Consider the following 19276-nt stretch of genomic DNA (forward strand, 5'->3'; position numbering starts at 1 on the left):
TATAAATTAAGGTGACAGGGACAGGAAAACCCCACAGTAGGGCTCACCCTCTCACCATAGGATCATTGCCTAGCAAATGGTGACATAATCCAGAGGCATGCCAGCCCTGGTTGGGACGGGAATCACCGTAGTAGGGTGGGTTAGGTCTTGATGTCCTAGTTCAAAGGATGAACTAGGTTTTTCTTTCTTTTTGGTGTGTGTGTGTGTGTGTGTGTGTGTGGAGAGAGAGAGAGAGAGAGGAAAGAGGTAGAGAGGCTAGCTCTCTTTCTCTGTGGCCCTGGCTGTCCTGGAACTCACTCTGTAGACCAGGCTGGCTTCTAGCTCAGAGATGAGACTGTTTCTGCCTCTGTTGAGATTAAAGGTACAACCGTAGCGACTGGCAAAGGCCAGGATTTTTAGGACTGAGGGAAAGGGCTGTGGCCTGAACTGATGGGTGAGGGAGGAGGGTGAGGACCTTAAAGCCTTAGTGTGAGTGAAGAGGACCAGAACTCCTGGTGTTGAGAGGCTCATGTCCTACCCAGTTCCAGGGAGCAAGGCTAGAGCCGTAATTGTCTAGTGTGAGGCGGGTGGGGCCAGGACCCCTGTGTCTGAGGGTCTGGTCCCCGTCTGAGGGAGGAGCCTGGGATTAGGGCCCCTGGTCTGAAGGAGGGGTAAACTATTTCAGTGGCACCCACACACTCATTCAGTGTCTTCAACCACAGAAACTTGCTGCTCCAGTGTGGAGGCTGGAAGACCAAGGGCATCAGTGTTTGTGGATGTCTTCCGTGGTTGGCCAGCTTGGCCTCAGGTAACCATCGGCGCCCTTTGTCTGTGCTTTACCCCACTCTCCGCCTCCTCCTCCACATGGCACCCTCCGGCCTGCTAAGCACCCACTTTGGGGGAACGTCCTGTGTGTATGGCTGTTGGTGGGCACTGGGGGAGGCGTGGTCTCCTGAACTCGGTCTGAGTGAACACCTTGATTGCCTTTCCTCAGCCTGACCCCCATGCTTGCCTGAAGGCTAGTTTAAAGCATTTTGCGAACTGACTTGAGTGTTCCACAGACACTTGCGGCTTTCTTTGGCTGGCATTTCCTTTACTTCCCCAGTTGGGCACTGCCAATCATCCCAGCCCTGACCGCGTCCCAGTCAGTGGCTGCCCCAGGCCGGGTCCGGCTCCCATTCACTGGTCAGAGTCCTACAGATGTCGTTTCACTTGCTTTCAGATCACCCTGGCCACTTTAATTAAGTGCACTATTCTCCTGCCTCACCTCCTTAGCTTCCCATAGCCAGAGCTGCATAACCCGCCCTTGCCTCTCATTACTACTTGCCAGGCAACGGTCGGCAAGCAGAGCCCTACTGCAGGTGTTTTCCTAAGCCATGTCCTTGTCACCTCAATTTGTGAGAGTACAACATCCAGCTCAAATGCACCCCTTTCCCACCAATCCCAAGTCCCTAGGTGTGAGGCACAGTGCCTCTCTGCTGCCCATCACCATCCCCTTGTAGGTATTGGGTTCAACCCATGGGCCAGAGTGACTAAGAACCTCTGAAACGCCAGGCAATGGTGGCACACACCTTTAATCCCAGAACTCAGGAGGTAGAGGCAGGTGGATCTCTGTGAGTTCAAGGCCAGCCTGGTCTACAGACCAAGTTCCAGGACAGGTTCTAAAGCAATACAGAGAAACCAGGTCTCGAAAAAACAAACCAACAGAAAGTGCCTTTCTGGCCCTTTGGGTGATGCTGGAAATTCTGTTTTATTTGGGAATCTCCATTTCACACCAGCTCCTGGGGAGGAAGTAGTTCATGCCTCTTTCCCAATACCTAACAGACAAGACTGCCTTTGTTTAGTGACATGCAGCTTGAGCCACAGAGCCCACCTAGTCTTGAATGTCGTACTTTACCTAAGTCAGCACGGTTGAGGCAGACACCCACAGGTGCCTGCAGCCAAGGGAAGCCAACACAGACACCCCACAGGGATCCATAGACCCAATGCCTTCTGGTATCTCAGTTCCCAGAAGGTCACAGGGTAGCATCCTTCCCACTCAGGCCTGCATGCTAAAGCATGCTGGGAAGTGTTAATTCATTTAGAAATACCACTTCAGGGCTGGTGAGGTAGCTAGCAGTCTTAATGCTAGCACTAAGAGACGAGGCAGGATTCACAGTTTAAGGTCACCATGGGCCAAGAAAACAGAAGTAACAAGCTTCTTGGCTCAAAGGTGGGCAGCAGGCACTGGGCCTTTGTTCTCTGGAGTCAGTAGGGGGCTTACATTGCCACTTTCAGTAAGATTCCCTCCCACGAGTCAGGACACATATGCCCAGGTGTTTTGACAAATCTCCTCTAGAGGAGGCTGATTCTGGGGTTGGGAGAAGCCCCAGCCATCTCCAGGGCTATCCCACACACCCCCTGGTACCACTGTGCCCTCTCCAGCCTCGATGGACATCACAGCCAGTTCCTAGTGCCCAACACAGGGTCTTTCTCTGGACTTCCTTCCTGAGCCAGTCTGTTGTTCTAGTCTCCCCTGCCAAGGTCCCCGTGAGCACATCCTGGAAGCACGCTGCACTACAGCGCCACCCCTCAGTACCCAGTTTGAATGACTTGTCTGGGAAGCCCCTGCCTTCCTCCCAGGGCCCTGGCTAATGTCAAGAGGATGGTTCTCGGCTCCCCCAATCCCAAAAAATGAAGGCATCTGCAGGCACAAAGGGTTAAATAATTAATAAGATTACCAACATGTTAATTACAAATAAGGAGACAGGAGCTAGAGGTGGTGATTTTTCCAAATGGGGGAACCAACCAGGATCCACAGCCCCAGGGCCCAGGGGTCCTGCCACCCAGGCGGGGCAGCTCCAAAATAAATAATGGAGTTGGGGACAGGGGTCAGGGTTGTTCCTGCTTCTTCTTCACAGAAATCCGCTTCTTTCTTGCTGCCAGCATCTCATAGAAGGGGTCCACACTTACAGCAGCCCTGCAAAAAGGGGTGTGATTAGGCCCGAGGGCCCAGGCGCAGCCTCCCTGCTCAGACCCCGGCCCCACGGAGCTTACTGGATAGACTTGATCCACTCATCTTTCTCCTCCTGTGTGGGCGCTGAGATTCGGTACACCATGTGGTTCCCCTCCACTACCCGTCCATCGGCCTCGGTTTTGCAGGCTTTGATGAGCTGTCCCTTATTGTTAGGAATGTAAAGCTCAAAGCAGTTCTAGGATACAGAGGAGTGGATAGGTCAGAGCAGCCCTGGCCCAGGACAGGGAGGTGCAGGGTTAAGGGCACCTCGAGACTCTTACCGGCTTCCGAGGATCATCCACTTCCCGGATGCTCAGGTTCTCTAGGGGGATGATCCCTCGGGGCTCCTTGTCCTAGGTGGCAGAGTCAAAAGTTCAAGTTCCATGGGTCCCCCAGTGCCTCCCTCAGAGTCAGGGCTGGGTGCCCTGCCCTGCCCCCCTGCCCTGCCCCCCAGCCCAAATCTAAGCCCACGCCTGCAAGCTCCACCCTCACCGTAGTGTACTCAAAGTAGTAGAGGCAGTTGTCTGTAAGGATGAACCAGCGTCGCTTCCAAGTCTTCACCCGGCCCCCTGCAAGGGAAGGGTTGGGAGGGGCCGGGCTCAGCGGGGAACCGCTGGGGGGGAGCAGAGTGGGGAAGGTAGGGCTCTTAGGTCTAGGACAGAGGCAGCGAGGGAAAAGATAGGCAGGCAAGGACAGGCTGCTGGGGCCCCAGGAGTGGCATCCCTGCTTGGGCCCAAGGTTCTGGCTCTATCGCACAGGCCCAAGCCCCTCCCCCTGGGCCAAGGCCAGGGCAGCCCCTCCCTATGGGATTGGGGGTGGGCAAGGACACCAGGTACCTACCTCCTGGGGCAGACAGCGAGAAAGCAGGCAGGACCAGGTGTGGAAGGAAGGCGGAGGGATGGGGTGCCCCCCAGAATCGCAGCGACAGAAATAGAGGGTCAGGGAAGGGATGCACAGGGCCAGAGCCACAGCAAGAGAACAGGCAGAGGGGAGGGGGAGAGAGGAAGAAAACCGGTTACATCCACATGGGGAGGAGCCAAGGTCTCCCCCTGCCCACCATGCTCCTGGCCTCAAGCTTGCCCACAGGTGCTCAGCCTACCCAGAATGGCCCTGGAAAACGCATGTTCCCGGAGACCCTCCACTGTGACCAAAGGGATGGGGCGGGTGGTCTTAGTTGTGTGACCCTCGATTCTAGCCTGGAGACCCCCCCCCCCACACACACCCCTTGTCTGCAACAAGATGGCCGACTGTGGCCTGTGAATGAGCAGTAGAGTAGCTTTGTTTCCATGGCGGCCACCTTGCCCCTGCATCTCAGTGGCAGGGCACATTTGAGCCCGTGTCTTCAGATGAAAAACCGGAGGGCACTACTGCAGAGCAGCTCAGAGCCCCATCTTGGGGGAAGCTGTCTTCCTGCTCTTCTCTCTAAGGCTCAGGGAGACTGGGGAACCTGAGCTGCGATTCTACTGCCCTCCCGGTGCCGACAAAGGAGCCAGGGTCAGGGTGCCTCTGGACGCCCCCCACTTTGTCTCTGAGCAGTGACCCCGCAGCCTTTACATTATCCCTCTAGCTCATCCCTAAGAGACACCTAGCCGTACTGTAAGTTCACACAGCACCCAGAGTGCTGAGAACACCTGCCGGTCACAGCAGCCGCCACCCTCTTTGGCTCGGATGACTGAGCTTTGGCTTTAGTGCATGGTGCCACACCACACAGTCCAACAAAGACAGCCTGCAACCTCCCTTCCCACCTGGGGACTCAAGCGTCATCTCAAGGAATACTCAAGTGAGTATTACTACAGTTGTAATGCTCTCCCCTCAGCCACGCTGGAGCCTGAAGCTATCCCTGCCTATGCTCACTTCAGCTGGCTGACAATGAGGCCAAGTCTAGGGCAAACAATCTGCTGAACATCTGACCCTGTCCTTTGCCCTAAGGATTTGTACTGAGGGAGCTAACAACCCAGTTCATCAGACCCTGGCACAAAAGGCTCAGGCATATGAGTAGTTGGGGGCCAGGAGCACTTTATAAAGGACCCCCAAATAAATAGTCTGCTCTTGTTTTCAGCCCTATTGTACAGGTGTGGAAACTTGGAAGTTCCCAGAGGTGCAAAATCTGAGGGTGTGCAGTCCTGACCCAGGCTATTAGTGTTCCCTGCAGGGTGGCAGCAGACTCAAGAAGGCACGTACCCAGCTTTAGGAGCCAGCCTTCACGGTCTGGGTTGAAGAAGGTGTGGGTGAGATCGTTCCCATCATCCTCAGGGATCTTGAAGGGCTCATTTCGGATGCTGTCGTAGAGGTTCTGAGGGGCAAAAACAGATTAGAAACTCCAAGCCCCTGAGACCTCTCAAGGGACAGGGAAATCATCAACGGGCCATTCAGGGAGAAAGGGGTCAGAAAAGAGCAGAGAGAAGAAGAGGGAAGGAGGAAAGGAAAGATGAGGGATGATGGTGATGAAACTGTTCATTCTCAGAGATGATGGAAGAGAGAGCAAGGCCCAGCAGAGCCTGAGAGCAGACACAGGAAAGAACCAAGGGCCAGAGCGGACAATTGGGAGCAGAAGGGGGTACATGCAAGGGTCGTGGCTACACCACGGCGAGCAGCCAGAGCAGTTCGCGCACTGGCAGGCCCTGGAGCACAAGGGTTGCTGGGGCTGGAAGATGGGTGGCGCTGGGACAGTACTGACCCTGAGCAGATCCTCAGGCAGGTCTCCGCCTTCATTGATGCCCCGGTTCATGGCCACAAAGCGCTCCAGGCCTGGCTTGTCCCTGACATTGGGATTGTGAAGGCTGGTGTTCAGCATGATCACGGCAAAGGATAAAACATAGCAGGTGTCTGCACCAGATAAAGTAAGGCAGCTGGTGATGACCCAGGACCTTCAAAGTCTGAGAATCCAAATCCCAGCCCCTTCCTCACCCCCAGTGTGCAGTCTATAGGTCCATGCCCTGCCCTCTGGTCCTACCTGTAGACTGGAAGACCCCAGGGTTACACAGGCAGTATCGCTGAGCAAAGGCCTCCATCATCCGGTCAATTTTCTGAGCCTCTCCAGGGAGGCGAAAGCTCCACAGGAATTGCCTGGTTAGGGGAGAGGTGTGGCACAGGTTTCAGGGCTGGAAAACACTCTACTTTCTTAGTCTCTGTCAGAATCGGACAAATCATTATCTAGCCCTTGCCCATTGAGGTGATGTAAGCCTTTAACGCCAGCATCCAGGAGGGAGAGGCAGGTGAATCTCTGTGAGTTCAGGGCCAGCCTGGTCTACTGAGTTCTAGGCCAATCAGAGCTACAACAGTGAAATGCTGTCTCAACCCCAACCTTCCAAACAGTCAGAATCCGAATCTCTCAGGCCAGCTGCTGTTTCAGTAGGCATGCCCTTTGATCAGACCAGTAGGTTCTGGCCGTGGATTCGGGTGGACCTACAGTAGACCAGCCTTTTTTCCACCCTCTGAGTCTGCTAAACTGGACTGGGCTGCTTTTGCGGTCATGTAGGTGAACACACCAACAGAAAGCCTGGAGGACCATCTCAATGTGTTTATGAGACAGTCGTCTCCTGACTGCTGCGCATCTCTGTTGGAATGGCGCATCCCTTGCAACTGAGAAAGCCCTGGCAGGTACATTTCTGCCCCATTCTCACCGCAGGGCCTGCACCAGGTTGAGGTCGGTGAACTCATGCAAATCCACAAAAGCATGGAGCACAGACAGGTTTAGCTCTTCCCTGGAGGGAGAGAGAGAGTCCCATCAGGAGTGACAGTAGCCACAGCAGTATCATGTCATCCCACAGATGAACCTTGCACCTGGCTCCATCGACAGGCTGGGTCCTGGAGTAGGACACCTTGCTCTTGTTGTCTGACAGACCACCCAATGTCATCTTGCGGCTGCTCTCCTGCTCCCCAGATGCCTTTGCCTCGGAACTGAACTTTGTCTAAGAATCCACAGGCAGGTGCACAGTGCCCTTACTTAGGGGCTGACTACAGCTCCACCTCCCTCAGTCTCAAGCTCCCCAGAGCCACTCAGTGCACTGTATCATGGCCCAGGTGGAGGCCACACACCTGTCCTACCCATGAGCTCCTACTGAGGCCGGGACAGGCCGCTTACCTTTCCCCTAGGTAGTCCCCAATGGCTGTCTTGTTCAGCCCCTCGCCCTTGTACAGGAAGCGAGCAATTTCCTCAGGTGTATTCTGCAGAAGTTCATGTTCCACCAAGAATTGGATCCCCTGGAGGGAGGGTGCCAGATTTATGCCAAGGCAGAGAGGCGGCTGCTCCCCATGAACCTCAGCATCCAAGCCTCTCCACCCTAACAGAGCATGGCCAGCTTCATGCTCTGCTTCTCACAGCTCCCTAGCCCATCCCCTCAGTCTCTGCCTAACCGATTCCAGCACGCATAACTGGATCTGGCAGGGAACAGGTTTGAAGAATAATACACTACAGTAGGAAACGAAGCAGATGCCTGCCCATCAAGCTGTAACCATGGCACCCTCCCTCACTGCTTATCTCGTCCTGAACTGTAGCACTTACACCGGGGGGTCCTTAGAGTAACACAGGGTCTGAGGGTTCCCGGCATTGCCGGTCCAGGCTCCCAGAGGCCTCAGCACACGGACATTCATGGAGCAGATGGACAGGGATAGGAGTCTTGCCTAGAGGAAACCTACTATCTTAACACTTCTAGAACCTAGGCTATCAAAGCCATGCCTGAATATCCGCTCAGCTAACTAACCTTCTTGGGGTCCATGTTGAATTTCTTCCTGCCCATTGCCATCTTCCGGTTCCGCTGCAAGGTCTTACTGCAAAAGCAGGATGGGCAGCAGCCAAGGGTCAACACTTGAGCATCGGGGCCCTGGCCGCGCCGTGCCCCATGAGCTCCCCAGTCCTCACCTGCCCTCATTGGCCTCCAGACCCTCCACCTCACTCATAGCTTCACTCAGCTCCTCTCGCAGGCGCTGGATCTCCACCAGCAGCTCCTGCTTGCGACGCCGGATGTTCTCTAGCTCCATGCGCTCCTCCGGAGTCAAGTCTGGGGGCTCTAGGAGTCAGGGCAAGGAAATGAGTTTGGGGGGCCAGGGTTAAAGCTAGGGGCTGGCTTCCTCTAGAGGAGGAATGGCTACTAGAACTCTTCGGGAGGAGGGAGTAAGACCCTGCACCCTTAGTCTGGGGCAGAAGTGCCGGGGAATCTATTTCTTATAGGTCTGGGGATGAACTTCTGGGCCCATTACTTGGAAGGATGGAGCCCGGGCTTCATCGTGGAAGGGAGGATTTAAACCTCGGCTGTCTTACTTGGAAAGGAACCGGTCCCTGGGCTCCTGGACCATTCACCACAGTTGGGAACTCTTGGAATGGGATTTTGGATGCTTTACTAGGATGCCCTGGTTCCTTGATTCCATAGCGGTAGAACAGGAGGCTTGCATATTGAAAACACTACTTGGAAGGACACAGGGCCTTGGGTTCATGGTTCCATCATCTTAAGGGATCTGGGGCCCTGGATCCCGGGTGTATTTCTTGGAAGGTAACAGGTCCCTCCATCGTGGCTGAGGCCCTGGGATCCTAGACCCTGGGTGCACCAAGACTCTGGTTCCTGGCTCCACCATGGTGGGAACCCTGGCATAGACCTGGGGTACATTTCTTGTAAGGGGGCCGGATCCCTGATCCCATAATGGTGGGACAGCTGGGGTCCTGAATCCTGGGTGCCTTTCTTGGAAAGGAACCGATGCTCTGGCCCCCGGCCCCGTGGTCTGAATCTTGGGTGCACAGTGAAGTCAAGCTAAGGCATCAGGACCGTGGGTGGGGAGGTCAGAGAACCAAGGTTCGCAGCCAGAAAGGCAGGCCGCGGTCCGCGCGGGTGGACGCCCCGCCCCGCCCGCCGGCCCCGCCCCGCCCGCCGGCCCCGCCCCGCCCCGCCCGCCGCCGCCGGAAGAGGACTCGGCCCAAACAATGGCCCGGGACCCCCGGCTCTCGGCCCCGCCGGAAGCCCGTTCCGCGCGCAGAAAAGCGCCTCGCTCCCACCGCTCGGCTGCCCTCGGCTGGTCGGGAGCCGCCGCGCCCGGCCGCCGCGCCCGGCCGGCCTACCGTAGACACCGTCCTCCATGGCGGCTAGGAAAGCCCGCGGGGAGTCCGGGGCGGTTCCGCCGGCTGGGCCTGCGTCCGCGTCGGCCCGCGGGCTCGAGGGAGCCCGCTCAAACGCCCCGGGAGCCACCGCCGCCTCCTCAGCGCCCGTCCTCAGCGCCGAAAAGACTCTCCCTCCGCGGCCCAACCGCCCGGCCGTGGGGCCCGCCCCTCGCTCTGACACCGCCCAATCGGCTGCGGCCCTCCCGGCCTGCTCCGCCCCCGGCGCCACAGGGTCATTTTCAGGACCAATAGACACCCAAGCAGTGGGTGCAGGCACGTACGGCTGGCGGCTGACGGCCCGAGTGACCAATCCGAGTACGCCCACAGGCTTGGTCCCGCCCCCGAGACAAAGGACAAGCCCCGGCAGCTTTCTCCTCCAATAAGGAAACTCGGCAAGGCGCGACCAAGGGGCGGGGGTTCGTGGAGCAGGAGGGACTGCGCCTGCGCACGCGCCGGGCTAGGGCGGCTAAGCTTTCCGGAGATTCGTTGTTAGGGGGTGGCATCTGGTTGGCCTCGTTGCCAAGGGCGGAGTCTCTGCCTTGAGTTGCTCCCTGGAACCACACCTCCTGGCCCTCCACGCTAGCTTTTGACCACGGCGGTTGCCAGGCAACTCGGAGCCGCACAGTCCCGCCTTTTGCCTCCTTTCTCCCGGTACTTGGGTCTTCGGGCGGCTGCTCTCTCTGAACTCTTTCCGTACCGCCTCATGTGACTTTCCTCCGCACCCCAGTGTCCCCAGAGTCAAAGGACGGTGAAATGAAGGCTTTATCCCTTCCAAAAATGCACTGGGTACCACGAGTACACTGGCTCTACCCTCCCGGCGCTGCCTGTCTGTCTTTCAGGCTCTTCCTCTCTCCCGAACTCTCCCTCTTAGCTAAAATCCCGCCTTCCCCAGGCATTTGCCCCAGACACCCCTCTTCCCTCAGAATCCTCCCTGCACCGACTCTCTTGGCAGCTCTCCAGGTCCCTCCTTCCCCCCTCCCCCTCAGAATCCTGCTTGCACTGCACGGAAAGCAGTACGGGACGGTCCTGTCTGCGATGGGGACCCTGGCATACTTTAAGTCACAGGCCCACGATGGGGCGGAAGTGACTTCCAGGTCTTGTCCTCATTTGTGTCCCTGGGCTGCACAGGTGGGGAGGGATTCAGGGCCAGGACTTGGTTAAACCTTCGGATTAGTCATGGAGCCTCCTAATCCCCTCTCTGACCTTTATGAGTGCCTGACCCATGACCTCCCTTGTGGAGAGAGACCTGGCTGAACCAATCCTACCCACCCTCCACTTCCCAATAGAACCGCACACCCTGCCTCTTTGCCCCAGCTTATCATTTTTTTTTTTTCCTCCACTCTGGTCTCCAACATTCCTAGCCCCCGCCCCAGACCCGGAGGTGGGAGAGCTGCCTGCTAATTAATCCTGTCCGGTTATTACCTGGGGATTCTGAAGGATAAAGCAAGATGAGCACCAGAGAGGGCATGGGTGGGTGGATCCGGCACTCAGGCAAGCCAGCGCCGATGCTGGCTCTCAGTGGGGAACATGGGGAGGCCACTTCCTCCTTCTGGCAGCTCCCCTCAGGCTGGCCACCAGCCTGCTGGGCACTTAGGTGGCTGTACTATGGGTGAAGACCAAGAACTAGGAAGAGCTCTCCAGAGACACAGGCACCCTGCTGGACCTCCCTGCTGAGCCTTTACTACAGTGACAGGGTCCCTCCCAACCTGTGCAGCCCAGGGACACAAATGAGGACAAGACCTGGATTCCACCTTTCTCACAGTGCACACAGACCTGCAGATAATCGCTGCCCCTTCCATCGCAGCCCCTGACCTGGAGCAGGGCGTTGGTGATGCTGGCCCTTGGGAATAGCCCATGCTTTCTCTTGCTGGTCCTATAATCTACAGACAATATGGAACCAGCCTTCAAGTCAGTATCCGCTCCCAACTACCCCTGGAAGGTTGTGTTTCAGTATGAGGGTGGGGACAGGAAATGTTAGGATTTGTACTGTATCCCAGCCTCCATATGGTGAAGGACCATCCTGCTTGGGAGAAACTAAGCAACACAAGCAAAGGTTATCCTAACGTCCTGGAGTTACTTAGAGCTGCTGGGATTTAAAGTAAGTCTCCTAAGATCACCCCAAGGGGCTCTAATTTGCTTGACTCTGTTCACATCTTACTACAGGAACCAACAGAAAAGATAGAGATCTGTATTTATATCATATATAGTACACATATGTATAATATCTTTGAGAAATAGACACACATCACTAGGTGTAGTATTCCAGAATATTTTAGGCCCACCAGCCTCAGCCTCTCCCTTCCCTTACTCCCTAGTTAGCCCTGTGACCTTCTAGGCTCTTGCTTGCAAGGCCCACCCAGAAGAGTGCCTTCTAGAACTACCAGGCTGTCCACCTGAAGGTGACCAGGACATCTAGGCTTTGGGAAAGGACAGCTCGCCCCCCCCCCCACCAGTGCTTTGATTCCTTTTGGCATTACAGAACCGCAGGAAGTCAGCCAAGGTCACGGAGACCCTCAACACTGCTGGGTAGAGTGGAGCCAGCAAAACAGACATCAAGACTGCTATCCAGATTCTGACCAACCTGGAAGCACGGAATCCTGATTCCTTTGGATGTTCTAAGAATGGCACTTCAAACAAAAACAAAATTTACCCTGTGGATCATGGGGAAGCCAGACTCACCGCCCCCCCCCCCAGGACCCTAAACAGCCAGTATTCATTTCCCAGCGTCAGGGTCCACATCTGTCATCTTAGTCTCTTCCAAACTCACACCTACCAATGTTCTGTATATTCTAGAAATAGCTTTGTAGTTTCTGGAGCAGTTCCACTCTCTAGCCAACCTGTTCTAGAATCCCCAGCGTCAAGCTAGACGCTCAACTCTTGGGCTTTCTAGAGCTAACAGGCCTTTTCTTCACACAGTGCATTCTCCATTCTGTCTTCAGTCAAGTGTGATGATCCATTATCCTTGGAGTGTTCTGCCCTTCCTCCTGAGGGGAGCAAGGCTGTCATCACTTGAGTCTGCTTCTTCACTGTGTAAATTGACATTTTCCACCCTGTAGTTGTGTATCTAACCAGGATCCAGCCTCCATGCCTTGCCTCTTGGATGGTCCAGAAGTCTGTATCCCTGAGCTCTAGTAACACTCAGGAATCCAGCTCACAGGGGTCTTGAGAGTGAGGATGGAGCAGAGAGATGAAGGTCCGGTATTATGTGTGGTAGACAGCCTCATGGTTAATGGTTACCCCAGCAGGCCACTGGTCCTTAGAAACCCTGCTTACTCCCAACAGAGGCTGGAGGTCTCCATCCCTGTCACCTTTGGAAAGGGGAGCCCAATGGGGACCTCTGCTGCGTCATGGAGGCAGGGTCAGTGCCAGAGTTGGTGTAACAGCTTGGGGGCTGGCAGCCCTATCTGGGGTTTCTGCCGAAGTCCCCTCCTTACCATCCTCATCTTCCTCTTCTTCCTGGCAGCAGCTCAGAGCAAGTTCATTCTCATAACAAAATGCAGCGAGGGAGCCGGGAAAACTCGACTTAGGGCTGTGGGAAGCCCGTTCTGCCCGTTCATCCAGCTCCTTGGCACTGCAGACTGGTGTCCCTGGGACCTCATATGTTCGATGGAAGTGGCGATAATCAACCTCATACTGGGAGCCCCGCTGGAAGAGGACTGGCTCGAAGCGATGGCCCCAGAGCAGCTCACCCGGGAGGTAAGATGAGCGGCACTGTGTAGTCATAGCTGTGGCCTCAACCATGCCTTCAAGAATAACCACCAGCTCAAAGTCAGCCCGGGCCAGCTCTGCCCTCCCCAGCTCATACAGCGGACTGGCTGAGTCAATCTCGTGCACAATGGTAATGGGGGATACGAGGAAGATGCGATCCGTGCCTCCGTCGAAGCCAACATCCACATCCTGGTGGTCCAGTGGGATGTACTCACCCTCTGGGGTCACACGGGGCTGTGCAGAAGCAAGAGGGGCGGGCCAGGGAGGTGAGCAAGTATTACAGCGACAGAGGAATAAAGATAGAAAGCAAGAGGGGCGGGCCAGGGAGGTGAGGCACTGGAGAACAAGGATCCAGAGACAGAGACTGGGAGGGAGGGACAGAGACTGGGACTCCAAGGAAAAGGGCACAGGCTCCAGATGAGGGGACAGAGTCAGACCTAGAGAGACACAGATGGGGGGCAGGAGCAAGGGGAGACAGTGAGAGAGAGGCCTGGGGAGAGAGAGGGATAGAGACGGAGAGACAGGGACCCAGAGAGGGGACAGGGGGACAGAGCTGGCTCCAACAGGAACTATTCCACTCTCCGCCCCACTGAGTACGGGTACGAGCCCACTGAGGTGGGTGTGTAAACTAGATACGGGGAGTTTTGTCTCCTACTTATTGTTCTACGACTGTCTTCCAGGCTGTGTTACTTCCCCACATACCTCTGGCAGAAGTCTCCCTTGGGTCACTTCTTGGTGTTTCAAAGAGCTAGGAGGAGCTCAAGCATGATGGGGATTTGTTCTCTGTGGCCCAGAGGCTTCTGGGAGCTGTACGTCCCACAGCCACCCACCCCCTCTTCTGGCCTCGAGTGCAGCCTCCACTGACTGGGCCAATGCTTAACATTTTGTCGGGAGCGCAGATGCGTGAGCAATGTGGTCCCCAAGTCCAGGAGTATTCAGGCTCCTAGGGCAGGGCTGGGAGGAGGCTTCTACCCCAGGGGCTGGTGAGAATGTCCTCAGTGGACTGGTCCCCCAGGACTAATTGGGTAAGAGGCTGGTAGGAGAGCCTGAGACTTAAGCCCTAAGCTGTTCCGTTTTCCTTTCTCCTGGTACTGTGCCCTAGACAGTGGCAAGGAAGGCCTGAGTCCCCCATACCTAGTAAACTCATGTCAGGCTGCCGCACAGGGACTTCCCTGCTTTCCGGCTGGTGGAAGCTACCAGAAGAAACGATTGAGGGCAGGTGTGGTTGCTCAAGTCTAGAGCCCTCAGTAAACTCTTATCAGGCAGCCTCCAGGCCAGCTCTCAGGTGTTCTATCTACTCCCTCAAGCCTGGGTTTCCAGGCACTTGCTTCCTGGTCTACCTCCCCCGCAGGCCAACAGTCCTCTATTCAAGGTGCTGAGGACGGCACGCCTCGCGTCTTCCCACAACCTGCAACTGATCCTCCCCTAAATACACGCGCACGCGCACCCCTCACCTGCAGCAGCTGGGCCCGGACGTGAGCCTCCACCAGATGGCTGCGGCGCAGGTTGCCCACCCGCCACATGAGGCAGAGACGGCGGTCTCGCAGAGCCACCACTGCGTTTTCGCTGAAGACCAGTGTCTCGTTGCGTTTCTTGGGCTTGGCCATCTTGGCCATGACTGCCCCCACGACGAAGGCGTCGAGCACACAGCCTGCGATGCACTGCAGCACCACGGCGGCCACAGCGGCTGGACACTCCTCGGTGACGCTGCGCACTCCGTAGCCTATGGACGTCTGTGTCTCCAGCGCGAAGAGGAAGGCGGCCAGGAAGCTGGCCACCTGTGAGAAACAGGGGGCGGGGGGCGGCGGGGCGGCCAGGTCGCCGTGCAGCGAGGCGATGAGCCAGAAGGTCAGGCCGAAGAGCAGCCAGGAGGCGAGGAAGGAGCAGGAGAAGAGCAGGCACATCCAGCGCCAGCGCACGTCCACACATGTAGTGAACAGGTCACTCAGGTAGCGCGCGCCCTGGCCACCCAGATTCACGAAGCGCACATTGCAGTGCCCATCTTTTTTGACGAAGCGCCCGCGGCGCCGGCTCCCAACCACCGGCCCGGGCGCCCACCCATTGCGGCACAGCCCGGCCCCCGCCTCCTCCTCATCGCCAGCTCGGTTGTCGCCTGACTCCAGCGCGCCGCTCAGGCGGCGCAGGGCCCTGGCCAGGCCCATTGAGCGGGGAGACCCCCCTCTACTTGGCCTAGCGGGGGGCGGGCGCCCCAAACCTGTAGGAACAAAAGATGGGCATGAACATTAGGGGTACCGGGAACCCAGGCCCACCGGCCATGACACTGCTGTGCACCCTCGTCTAACAAAGGGTGGGCCAATATCCTGCTATATGAAACTTGTGTATAGCTGCAAGTGTATTGGAGAGTTTCTAGGCAGTGTAACGCTGTTAGGAAAAACGCCAAATTGGTGGCTGACTTCTGTGAGCATCGTATATGAACTTACGCATTCGTGTTTTCTGTTTTTGAGAGGGCACAGGCGTGGAACACGGACGGACTCCTGAATACTCAGCAGTGCTCCACCATTGGGCCATGCATGTTCCTAGCCCCTTACTGGCAGAGGTAGTCAAGTGCTCTACCTCTGAGCCATGCCCCGAGCACCAAGAACAGTTATAAAATAAACCATATTATTTTATATATGACATGCTTAAGGCCATAGCTACTCAAGCTTTGAATGCTAGCACTTTAGCACCTGAGTCCTTGTTGGTGATTACCAAAACTAAGCATCAGGAGAAAAATTAGCCCCAGATGTGACATGGTGTGGGGTACATACAGCAATTCCAGTACTCAAGAGGCTGCTGTAGAAGCATGGAGAATTTCAGCCCTGCCTGAGCTCTGGAAGGCCCTGACTCAGATAGGTAACAAGGATTCTAGCTGGCAGAAAAATGAAATGAGGGACAAATGTCAACCAATATGAACCACCTCTCCTTACAGCTGGGCTGTGGTGGTGCATGTCTCTAACCCCAGCACTCAGGAGGCAGAGGCAGGTGGATCTCTGTGAGATGAAGGCCAGCCTGGTCTACAGAGGAAGTTTCAGGACAGCTAGAGCTGTTAACACTGAGAAACCCTGTCTGGAAAAACCAACTGCCCTCACCAAAAATAGAGATCTTTGCATCTCAGTCCTTGGAGTAGGTGGGAACACGGGCTGGGTCAGGCATGGTCGTACCTCAAAAACATTTTAAGTGGGAACAGCCAATTCGTCATTATTCAGTTCCCTGTATTTCCATCATCTGTACCCACTGAACTCAGCCAAATCAGACTGAAAGCTGTGATCTCTATACTGAACATGGCAGACCTGTTACACTTCAGTATAACAAAGCTTTGCGGTGTTCTGTATTAGAATCTGGAGATGTTTCTTTTTGAGACAAAGTTTCCACATGGGTACAAGGATCACAGGCCTGATCCACTCCACTCAGCTATGCAGGTAACACACGGGCAGTATGCGGGGGTTAGTCCATCTGAGAAAAGGGGTAGGTTGGGAAAGGATATAGGGTTTCTTTCTAGAGTTATAAAAAATGTTCTAACACTATTAGTGATAGTTGCTTAACTGGGAATCCCAGCACTCCTTTAACAAGACATCATATACACGGATGGGTGCATGATTCTCAAATGAGGCTCCTAATGAGCAAGTTCAGCCCTGACTGTCTGATCTGAGGCCACTGCTACTGGGCCTCAGTCACCTCAGTAAGGAAGACCCAAACCCTGCCGCTCATCATATAGGAAGGTGGCTCTCTGTGAGTTCCAGGCCAGCCTACATAGCAAGACCGTCAAGAAAAAACAAAACAAAAACTCAAGACCTCATCTGGACTAGACTGTAACCTAGGATTCCGTTTTTAGAGTCTTGATCTGCTCATTTGAGGGATGGAGGTCAATATCCCTGACCAGGGTATCCAGGGTATCTGGAGTCCCCGAGCAGCTGTAAGCTGACTGCCGACCTGGACACTTATGGGTTCTGACTGCATACAGTGGGTGGTTCATCAACCCGCCCCAGCCCCAGCTCAGAGTGCACAGGTCTGGGCCTCCAACCTTGCCTCCAGCTACTACTGAGCTGATCTGGTCCAAGCGTTACAGTTCAGGCTTTGGCTTTGCACACTCTGGAAGCACACTAGACTGGACTCTATGGGACCTTGTTGGCTTTGGTGGAAAGACCTGCGTGCTCCAAGTAAGAAGGCTGTGAAGTTAGGCACTATGTCCAAGAGTGTCATGCACCCCTTCTTGGTCTCCCTCTCCCACCTGACAGGTTCAAGCCTGAGGCTCAGGGCTACGTGGATGGAGCTGGATTGAGTCAGCACAGCAGCCCCGAAGGGGGAAGGTCATTCTCGGAACAGGAAGCAGGCCAGGCTCCCAAGAGTAGGTTTACAGTTGGGGTGTGCAAAGCAGTGAGTGTCATGAGCCGCCTCTGTGGCAGGGTTCCTACTTTCAATAGTTTCTAAGAGCTGACCAGGGGGAGAGGGAGGTGGAATCAGCCAACCTCAAGTCCCTTAGCTGGGGAGAAAGGTGGCAAGCTCAGATACGATGAGGCCTTGGGTGCTGAGCCCCAGTGATGACCACAGCTGCCTGAGTGCGGGCAGCTTGACAGGCCAATATGGAGGCCCTGCAGCTGTCATGGTACCTACCACCCCCCAGGGTTCACCTGATGGATTGTTCAGGGAGCCAGGGGCCAAGGGTTTCACTCCATGGCAAATCTGGGGCTCCTATGCTAGGATGGGAAGCTTGGCTTGGGTCCCAAACCTGTGTGACCCCAACTCTGCCACTGCTCTGCCCTGAAATAGACTTGTACAGGACAAGGAGTTGCCTGCATCCCACGCCCCACCCCCTTCCACCTGACCCACAAGAGCAGCTTAATGTTTCCATATAAAGGAGAGACAGGGCTTAGGGTTCTTCAACTTCACGTCAAAGTCACTATATAATCTGAAGCCAGAAACCCCGCCCCTCCCATTCACACAAGGTGGCGGCCCTGCCCCTGCCCCTGCCAAGAAATGAGGACAGAGGGTGGCGATGGAGCCCCAAAGGCCACTGACCAAGCAGAGACAGGAACTCCTGGTCTCCAAGGCAGCCAGACAACCCAGCCATGCTGGGGTCACCAGGCCCAAAGAAGATGCAAAGTCACAATGGCATGGACTGGGGGGAAGAGAGACCCAGAAAGAGAGAGAGTGACAAGAGGCTGACTCAGAGAAACAGAGACATGGAGAGAGGGACAGAGACCCAGAGAAACAGAGAGGTCACCGTAGTGAGCTGGGGGACAGAGATGTAAAGGGGGGCGGGGGCAGATGCGGACTCAGAGAAGAGACCTAGGGAGGGGAAAGAGGCCCGGAGAGGGAGGGAGAGAAAAAGGACAAAAGACTAACTCAGAGAAAGACATGGGGGGGGGGGACAGAGAACCAGAGAGGGAACCAGGAGTCACAGTGGTGTGAGCTGGAGGGACGGAGACCCCACACAAACACACACACACACAGAGAGACAGACAGACAGACAGACACAGACACACAGAGAGAGACACACACAGAGGCAGACAGACACACACACACAGAGGCAGACAGACACACACACACAGAGAGAGAGACACACACACAGAGGCAGACAGACACACAGGCAGACAGACACAGAGAGAGAGAGACAGACACACAGAGAGACACACACAGAGGCAGACAGACACACAGAGAGGCAGACAGACACACAGGCAGACAGACACACAGAGGCAGACAGAGGCTGAGTAAGAATTATAAGAGAAATGAACCGCATGCCCTATGGAGACAGGAAGAGTAAGGGGCTGCCTCCCAAAGGGAGAATGGGGTAGTGAGAAACTCTCTGTCAGCATCCACCAGAACTGGAGCCAAGAACTGGGAGCACTGGGGGGGGGGGGGGCACTGGCTGGAACATCAGGGAAGGTGTTGGAGGCAGAGGATGAGGTGGGTTGGTTCATGTCTGCACTTACCTGGGGGGGCCGCCCACCCCCATGCCCTGCACTGGGGGTCCCTCTGCCCAGGCTGGAGAGGGGCCTCTGTGGGTGCTCATGTGTTCAGGTCTGTCCTCGGCCCCTGGGGCCTGAGCCGGGGCACTGAACCTCTGAGCTACAGCGGATCAGGGCCTGACCAGAGGGGGGAAGGGGCGGAGCCGGCTCAGCACTGCAGAGGGGGAGCCAGGGAGGCTGGCCAGGCAGGGCACTGGGCTGCGGCCCAGGCAGACTGGAGAGGACAGTGCAGAAAATGGCTGGGAGGCAGGGAGGGACATTGGGGGTCAGGGATACGGAGCCATGGGAAGGGCACCACAGCTTAGCGGACGTAGAAGGGAATACTGAGAAAATTAAATAGAGGGGTAAAAGTGTGGGCTCCCATTGCCCTAGGGCGATTGATGCCTTAATAAACTTGGTGGTCCAGAAAGAGACACCCAGTCACTGACTCAGAGCCAGCTCCAAATGGAGTAAGCTTTAGAAAAGGCTGAGCCAGACAGAAAGGAAGAGGCCACCCACACAGGTGACAGAGTCCCATGCAGGAAGGAGATAGCTCTATTC

At 55.8% G+C, this 19276-nt stretch overlaps 2 protein-coding genes across 2 annotated transcripts; both read right to left on the bottom strand.

Moving 5' to 3' along the window:
* Positions 1–2678: 2678 nt before the first annotated feature.
* On the bottom strand, positions 2679–9242 carry Cyth2 (cytohesin 2). Its single transcript, XM_051174141.1, has 12 exons — positions 9024–9242; positions 7836–7983; positions 7678–7744; positions 7059–7177; positions 6598–6678; positions 5928–6040; positions 5652–5800; positions 5156–5267; positions 3467–3543; positions 3256–3327; positions 3016–3170; positions 2679–2938 (listed from the first exon to the last, which is right to left on the bottom strand). Exons 1-12 carry the CDS (start codon positions 9040–9042, stop codon positions 2851–2853), a joined length of 1200 nt encoding a protein of 399 aa, XP_051030098.1. The 5' UTR covers positions 9043–9242; the 3' UTR covers positions 2679–2850.
* Positions 9243–12402: 3160 nt separating this feature from the next.
* On the bottom strand, positions 12403–19009 carry Kcnj14 (potassium inwardly rectifying channel subfamily J member 14). Its single transcript, XM_051174127.1, has 3 exons — positions 18701–19009; positions 14225–14985; positions 12403–13004 (listed from the first exon to the last, which is right to left on the bottom strand). The coding sequence occupies exons 2-3, from the start codon at positions 14930–14932 to the stop codon at positions 12408–12410; spliced, it is 1305 nt and encodes a 434-aa protein (XP_051030084.1). The 5' UTR covers positions 14933–14985; positions 18701–19009; the 3' UTR covers positions 12403–12407.
* Between the last annotated feature and the right edge of the window lie 267 nt (positions 19010–19276).

Source organism: Phodopus roborovskii, unplaced genomic scaffold (genome assembly GCF_943737965.1).
Source record: "Phodopus roborovskii unplaced genomic scaffold, PHOROB, whole genome shotgun sequence".
Lineage (NCBI taxonomy): Eukaryota > Metazoa > Chordata > Mammalia > Rodentia > Cricetidae > Phodopus > Phodopus roborovskii.

Bases quoted from the DNA above. Each gene is read 5' to 3' on its own strand.
- Cyth2 (XM_051174141.1), bottom strand. The intron at 7,178-7,677 runs GTTAGTTAGCTG...CCCTCCCTCCAG, and splicing joins TCAACATGGACCCCAAGAAG to GGGATCCAATTCTTGGTGGA. The intron at 3,544-5,155 runs GTACGTGCCTTC...CTTCCCTTGCAG, and splicing joins AGGCTGGCTCCTAAAGCTGG to GGGGCCGGGTGAAGACTTGG.
- Kcnj14 (XM_051174127.1), bottom strand. From the start codon at position 14,932: ATGGGCCTGGCCAGGGCCCTGCGCCGCCTGAGCGGCGCGCTGGAGTCA. The intron at 13,005-14,224 runs GTGAGGGGTGCG...GCTTCTGCACAG, and splicing joins TCCGGGCCCAGCTGCTGCAG to CCCCGTGTGACCCCAGAGGG.